The 7,793-nt window shown below is 53.2% G+C and overlaps 1 protein-coding gene across 3 annotated transcripts; it reads right to left on the bottom strand.

Annotated features, from left to right (window-relative positions):
• Positions 1-444: 444 nt before the first annotated feature.
• SPRY1 (sprouty RTK signaling antagonist 1) lies at positions 445-6,822 on the bottom strand. 3 transcript variants are annotated; one of them, XM_053911704.2, is made up of 3 exons: positions 6,592-6,822; positions 5,223-5,936; positions 445-2,667 (listed from the first exon to the last, which is right to left on the bottom strand). In XM_053911704.2, the coding sequence occupies exon 3, from the start codon at positions 2,610-2,612 to the stop codon at positions 1,650-1,652; it is 963 nt and encodes a 320-aa protein (XP_053767679.1). In that variant the 5' UTR covers positions 2,613-2,667; positions 5,223-5,936; positions 6,592-6,822; the 3' UTR covers positions 445-1,649. The 3 variants fall into 3 exon arrangements, with proteins under 3 accessions (XP_053767679.1, XP_024424639.2, XP_053767680.1); XM_024568871.4 differs by lacking the exons at positions 5,223-5,936; positions 6,592-6,822 and adding an exon at positions 4,388-4,914; XM_053911705.1 differs by lacking the exons at positions 5,223-5,936; positions 6,592-6,822 and adding an exon at positions 3,675-4,373.
• Between the last annotated feature and the right edge of the window lie 971 nt (positions 6,823-7,793).

Raw genomic sequence — 7,793 nt, 5'->3', positions numbered from 1 at the left:
TCAAAGCGGCAATGCCTGAGACTCCCAGCCTGCTACAGAACTCAGTGCTCTTAACTTGTGCTGATGAAAACTAATTTCTGATTAACCCAAGTGAGTTAAGATAAATATTTTTATAAACTTCTAGATCTGTCCCGTTCCAAGAAACTACGGCACACACAAAACCCCTTGCTTACAAAATAGTCAAAGTGGAAGTGACTGTTCATGCTGATTACAAAACATTTTCACTTTATAGAGATTTGCTTAGGAATTTGTTGAAACAGAATTTGGATGACTAATTGGCTCACTGAATTTTCCAGGAAACAGCTAGTTTAAAATTTGAGCTCACCTGTGGTCTAGATTGGGTACGGTAAGGGAAAGAAATTAAGTGGCTTCGCTTGAAGAAAGAGCCAAGGCGAACAACCAAAATCACCAAACAGTACCAGCCAATAAATGAAGAAATCGAGAGACAGGTTCAGTAATTCGTATATTTCTGCATCATAGTTAACATATGTACTTTCTTCGCATCGCCTTATTTTCCGTTATGTATTGATATCTTGTTATATTCAGACATGAGTACATTTCAACAGTCTTTTGAAATAAATATCATAAAATAATAGAGATTCGCATAATAAATATTCTTTACAATAAAAAAGTTTAACAGACTTTTGTCTTAAAAATAGTCAGAATTCAACTTTGTGATTTATACATAAAATATACAAAAAGCACCACAATTTGTGGTTAAGGCCATGAAAACACAGAAAAGACTAGACGTCCTCAGCTGTTAACGAACCAAGGGCCCAAAGGGACCATTCAGGAGCCCAGATCCCTGTAGGCGGCACACGCCTCTGACACGTGTGGGCTGATCAGCTATAAATATGAACTTCAGGAACCCAAGCGCCCTCAGCGACAGGAAGAAATCTGGTGAAAAGTGTGGGGTGTGGAAGGAAGGTAGCTGAGTCCTTCAAACAAATATAAAAGCTAGAATACGGATCAGCAAGATACAATATATCTCCAATGTGAAGATTTACATTGTAGAGTGGATCTAACATTACGTACAAAAAATAACAATAATAATTATAATACCTGGCATCTCTCGAACAAGATAATGCCAAAACCGAGAGGAGAACTCTGAGGGGCAAGAAGGCCGTGGTTAAGGGGAAATCTGTGAGTTATAACAAAAACGGGGCCCCGGGCTACTTACGGTCCAACGCTATGAAGACAGACCTACTTGGAGAGATAATACATAGCTTATTTAAGCAATTACACGGCGACTTCTTTAAAAGCCAATTCACCTGCTCCCAGAGCAACCCCGTGAAAAAGAGCTCTAAATCGCTGTCACCTGGGTCTGTGAGGGGACGTCCGTGGGGACAACTTGGGGAAGTTGCCTGCAGACCTGAAAGGCTGCACAAAACCCCAGCGGCGACTCCCGACAACCTCTCCAGGGCGTGGCAGAGGCTCTTGTCCTGAGCGGGAGACAGGGGGGGTCCCCCAGTCCACTCTCACCGCCTGTCCACGGAGGCCGGCGTCCACGAGGCCAGCCTTGGGAACAGGCGTGGAGAAGGCAGGAAACGAGACCGCCGGAAAGGAAGTGAAGCCAGTATCTAACAGCATCGTTTTCAACAGCCACACCTGGAAAGTCAGGGGTTCAGGAGGCCCAGCGCACCGCCCCATCAGGAGGGCTTCCCCCGCGGGGGCCGGGAGGGGCAGCTGTCCAGCTTACAGTAGACAGTGTTGGAGTTCTTGCACCTGCAGCCCGGGCGGTGGGTCCAGTCGTAGCAGCCCCGGCACAGCTTCAGGCAGGCCTTGGCGGGCGGGTAGCAGAGCAGGCACGGCAGGAACAGGGCCATGGCTCCCATGCACAGGTAGCGGGGGCAGCAGTGGGACTGGGAGCAGGAGCAGGGGCTGTCCGAGTAGGAGTCGCCCTCGTCGTCGTTGGAGCAGTGGTAGAAGACGCCCTTGACCAGGCACATGCAGGTGCCGTACTCCACCATGCTCTCGGCGGAGCAGAGGCACTGGCGGTCGCAGGCCAGGCAGGACGGCAGGGCCCTGGGGGCCGTGCACTCGCCACACTTGCACTTCCCGCACTGCTCGCAAATGAACTTGTGCTGGCTCAGGTCCTCCTTCAAGGAGCCCTTCAAGTCGTCCACCAGCAGCTGCTTGGGCTGGGTCCGCACTGCCCTCTCAGAGCGGTGGGCAGGGACAGGTCTGGCAGGCGGCGACCTTCCCAGCAGCCCCTGCTCCGAAGACGCGCTGCTGTTGCTCCCGGAGCTGGCGGCGCTCCCGGTGCTGGTCGATCTGCTCAAGACGGGGCCTCGGGCGTGGTGGGCGAGTGCTGCGTGTCCCGGGTGGCCTGCGGGTCTCTGCTCGTAGTTGTTATTCACACTGATCGGTATGATTTCATGAGTCCTCTCCTGCTTTTCTTGTCTGGGAGCCGTTCGCGGGGCGGGCCTTTTCACCACCGAGGGCCCTTCCGTGTATTCGTTGCTGCCTCTGATGGCCTTGATCTGGTCCAGGGACAAAATAGCAGCAGGCGGGGTCTCTCTGTCATAGTCCAGCCGCTGCCGGCTGGCCAGGGCAGGCTGCTGGGTCACGACCAATGACCCGCCACTGCCATGCTGGTTTGGGGGATCCATGTGTGGTGGTCTCCGACGCTGGCAGTCAGTGGAAACCTGGCATGCATCTGAAATCCTAAAAGGAAATCAAACACACAAAAAAACAGAGAGAGAAAATAAATGACAGGAAGTATTTGGGGGAAGGGGCAGACAAACCCTGTCAAGTCACAAATTGCCTGAAGCACCTGGTAATGATCACCTTCATCAGCGCATGACAGTGATGCTGGGGTCCTGGCCGGGGTCCAGCCCCAGAGAGGCCGAGGACCACATCATGGGAGAAGAATGTGAGATGTGAGCAAGAGCCCCCTGCGCCATGAAAATCAGGTTACCTGGCTTTTACAAAGCGGAATAAGGGAGGAGGACCGCCTTCCTGTTGGTGAATCGAACAAACAATTAAAATGGAGTTTGCCCGTGCAGGGGATCCCAGCGCCGGCACTGGAGTAGAAAGCTCGGGGCCATCTCACCCGTGTCTCCACAGAGGGAAATGTCCACGGACACCCGGCTTGGGTGCTGTTGTTTTTGTGCCATTTGTTTGGGGTTACAAGCGTCAGATTCATGCTGAGGAAGTCAGGCTTCACCCATTAAAAACAGAGATTTTGTTTTTAAAACAGCAAAGCAAAATGGAATCTGGAGATAAGATGCCACCTTCTGTAGCAGACAGGATTTTCAAGCTCACTCGTTATTACCATACAAGACGCAAAGTGAATCTGGACGCACGCAGCAGTTCTTGGTGTTTACAGCCACGAAAGGGCACGCACTCACAACTCCGTGTGCAGTTCTGTTCACGTTAAAGCGTACTCGCGTTTGAAATAAGGAGAGCAGTTTTAAAAGTGTAGGCGAGGGCTCACTCAGGCAACAAGATAACTTTCCATGCACGACGAGTAAGCGTCAGGCCTTCAAAGCAGTTAAGGGGGAAATCCTGGCCATTTAATTACCTATTTCCTCGAATGTAAAGAGCTGCATTTTATAAGCGAGAGCCTGATTTTCAAAAGCACTGCCCGCTCTGAATCAAAGTGTTTCTTGTAATCAAATAAGAACACTGATAAAAAAAATCCTGATAAAAATAAGCAATTGTTTCCTTACCAATAGTAAACTATTGCTCATTTATAATGCATTCTTCAAAAAACAAACTACCAAACATAAAAACCTTTCCGTTCTCAGTCAGTTGTAAACTAGAATATTTTTCACACGAATTCCTTCCAAAGTCTACAGATGCGACCCGCTTCAAGCCGAAAAAGAAAAACGCCCATTCTGCGCCGCCGCCTTGAGCCGGAAAACACCAGCTTAAGGAATAAAAGCAGAGAAAAGCGCACATCTGCTAATAACGAGAGTGAAGGGGTCCCCAGACTGACTTAGAGTCTAACTTCGGGGAGTCCCCTCCCTCATTCTCCCAAACTCGGATCGCCCAAGGTTCTGCTTGATTCTTCCTCCTCTGTGCCGGGAACCAACTCGCTCCCAGCCTGCTGGGTTCGGCCCTGCAGTCCCGAAGGGCCCGGCTCCCACGGCCGAGTGTGGGAAAGCACTAAGGCAGAGTCCTCTCGGCAGGAAACGCGCTGGAGGGGTTTCAAGAGTGGAGAGAAAACCCCAGGCGCGGCTGTAAGCTGCGTTTTCACTGACCGTGGTCACCAAGTCCCTGCCGCCTGGGAAGGTCGATCAGCACATGAAAAGAAAGTGAGCCACTTCTGGTCTGAAGCAAAGCCCCTTGGGCAGCAGGGACAGTCCCCGAGCCACCCCTCAACACGCTCCACGCTCTAGGCAAACGGTTCGCCCCGAGAAAACACGATCCAAGTCGATACCTTCTCGTACAAGCCCCTCACATCCTAAGGATCGCCGTGGATTCTCCAAAACTTGTTTGTGTCCCCACCGAGGTGGCTCACAGATCCCGAGCCGGCCCGCGACACGGACGGTACGCAGCGCCCGTTTGCACCTGGGCGCGCAGCGGCCTCCCAAGGCCGGGACCGAAGGCGCGGGGCTGGGGCCGCACCACTGCGCCGCCACAGCGCGGGGCCCGCGGGGGAGCGCGCCCTCTGCGCTCTGAGCCCAGAGCGCTGAATAAATAGTTGACGGAGAGGAAGGAAAAGGAAAAAGTTATGAATGAAAACAAGTCCTCTCCCCGGCTCCAGCGGGCTGGGGGCGGAGGCGGAGGTGTCCATGACTCGGAGGGCGGGCTGCCCTTTAAAGGGGCCGTGCCCTCCCCACCGCTCTGCGCTGGCAAAACGGGCAGAACGTGGGGCTCAGGCACGCAGGCTGGTCCTGGCCGAGGGTTGATGCGAATTCTGGGGTATGCCTACCCGGGCGCGCACACATCCACACAGACGCGCACAAGCGCGCGCACACATCCACACAGATGCGCACCCCCCCCTCCCCGGCCCCGCGCGCCCCCGGCCCTGTCCGGTGTCGGGTCGCACCGCGACTCCGCCACAGAAAGCCTGACGCCGACACAAATCAAGAAGCTCCTGGCCCTTCAGGGAGTGGCCCAAAAACCTCCTCGAATCCACCTTTCGAGTGGAGGTGTCCCCCAAAAGGACGCTCGGGCCACGGCCTTGTCTCTCTAGGAAACTGGGGACAGAGACCCTGCGTCGTTGTCTTCTGCCTGCTCCCGCACCTGCCACCCGCCCGCTCCACACTCACCTAGGCCGCGGTGGTGGCAGGGGGCCCAGGTCCCGGTGCGGGCGGCGGGCGGGCGCCGCATCAAGCGCGGCGGGACGGGCGAGGGGGCATGGCCCGCAAGCCGCGGGGCTGCAGCGCTCCCCGCGGCCCCCTTCCGGCCGCAGAGCTCACGGCTCCGGCGCAGACAGCTCACAGCTCGCCCCGGCCGCGCGGCTCAGCAGCATCCACTTCTGGGCTCTTCTCCCGCAGCCGGTCCGAGAACCAGAGCGCAGTCCCTTCGGAGGCTCCAGCTGGGGAGCGGCGGGGAAGGCCGTGCGCGGACCGCAGGGCTTCTCGGTGCCGATAGCTTCTCCCGCGAAAGGCAGCGGTGGCCACGGGCGAATATCCGCGTCCCGGACGTTCGAGTCTCCCCTGCCCAGGACGGGTCTCGAACCGGAGTCTTCAGCAGGGTCCAGGAGCGCACGCCCGGAGGCCGAGGCCGCAGCTCCCCGGGGGTGGGTGTGGGCCCTTTTACCCGCTCTTTTAGGGGGGCGGCGAAGGGAGCGAGGTTGGGGGGCTCTCGGGGGAAGAGGCGGGGCGTAGTCCGGCCCCGTACAGGTCCAGGCAGCGTCCCGACCCTCACTCTGAGCACGTGGGGCGCCGCGTCTCGGGCGCTCAGGTCCTGGCAGGTCAGCCTCCCGGGCCAGCGCTCGCTCGCAGTCCTCCGACCGTCCCGTTGCTCGGCGGAGGTGCCTGCTACAGAGGATTGGAGATAAAAACACATTAATTTCCCACTTTCCAGGCGCGGGGACGCGGGGCGGGCCGCCCGCCGCCCGCTGCCATGTGCAGGCTGTTGGTGCTGGCTGTGATTGACAGGCGGGCGCAGTCGGCGTGTCAGCAGCGAAGCAAAGTCACATGCAGTCCTGCACGTTTTTGCCGAAGTGCTTTTGCCCCTTTGGAATGCCTAGGAGTTCAAACAGCGTTCAAGCGACGCCCCTGCGCATTGGAAATCAATACACAGAGACGGGAAATTCAGGTTTTAAACCGTGGCTTCGCCAACAATGCCTAAACAAACACACACTGGGTCCGCACGCCGAGCGCCAGCCCCTCTTCCGCACAAACCGCCCAGTTCGCCACACAGCCGACCGCTTCGGACTTTAAACTTGTTACTGCTCGGTAAGTGGGAAGTAATCAAAGGCACCCTGCGGGGGTGCCCTCCCCCCACACCAATGGTAGCATTTTGCTTCAAGAGCACTGGTTTTAGCAGTGGGAAGGCTACTGGTAATTCGAATTGCAGCAACCAGATCAAAAACGAGTTCAAAGAAACATTCAGTTCCTTGCAAAAGCCGACATTTCTCACCTAATCTTTCCTAAAACGTCTACGGAAGGAAAGGAAGGAAACGGCTCTTACCTAATGCAAAGGTTGCAAATTGCTTTTCAGGCACATTTGCAGCGGCTGTGGCTGTTCCTTATCCGGGGCAGGGAGCTCTGTCTGCTATCACTCTGCACACCACCGCTCGCCTTACAGAGCAATCCCCCTCCAGCTCCGCACAATTTCAGCAACTGGCCTCCACCTCCACCTCCACTCCAGGACACGCCTCCCGTGATATCATGTGTCAATCACACGGGCTGCCCGAAAACCTGGAACAGGATTTCCCCAGGAGCCGTTTCCTCTTTCGTCGAGTGCGCACCAGCTTGGAAACGCTGTCCTGCAGACCCAGGGCATAAACATCCCCTGAAAGGACGCCTCTGGGAACCCTGCAAGTGCAGCTTGTCACGGAAGAAACCCGCAGACGTAGTCATCCACCCGTACGTGTCAGTCTCTTAAAAGGACATGGACCCCACTTTTAAAGCCGAGTTAGAAAATAATTTTGAAGGATAAAAGAAGGTTTTAAAAAGTTCTATGTGAAGCCATCGCTTCTGATCAGGTAGAGAGAAAATGTACATTGACATCAAAAGAGGATAATACAATGTTACAGTTCCTACTGAAAGCGAAGTCAGAATGTGTACAGTCAGAAGGTGGACTTTGTACTGCAGGTGTGTGTAACAAATATGTCACAGAGGTGACGTGTCCTGCTGTTGATTTCATCACATTTGCTTCACCTTGACTTGTGATACAATTTCCCAAAAATCAGTCAAAGTTTTCAAATTCCAAATTCCTTCAATTATGAGATATGTGTGTGTGTGTGTACAAGCCTTTTTCAAAAACAAGCCTAACCCATTTTTTTAAATCAGCTAAATGACAGCCAATTAAAATGGAAATAATGTACGAAGAAATTTTATAATTCTTACTGATACATGACATGTTGAAAAAATCATTTTAATCAGTAGGAAACTTTTTATTTCCTTTGAAACTATCGGATTTTAGATATTTATCATAAAAATCATGTACTTAATGCTGCAGTGAGGATAACTACATGTGAAATTTAAGGTAATATTTTTTACAGGTACTACATATAAGAAGTAGCTTAAAGTCTTTAGGAAAACAAAGCCAAGAAAATGAAACTCCAGAATTAAATCCTATGTAAATTTGAGTATTGAAATTTCCAGTTTAAAGTAATTTTTAGAGCGCCTTTACATAGCACGTAATTCTGTGGAAACAGTGTTTTTTTT

Source organism: Desmodus rotundus, chromosome 9 (assembly GCF_022682495.2).
Source record: "Desmodus rotundus isolate HL8 chromosome 9, HLdesRot8A.1, whole genome shotgun sequence".
Lineage (NCBI taxonomy): Eukaryota > Metazoa > Chordata > Mammalia > Chiroptera > Phyllostomidae > Desmodus > Desmodus rotundus.
This window is presented reverse-complemented; position numbering and strand designations above follow the sequence as displayed.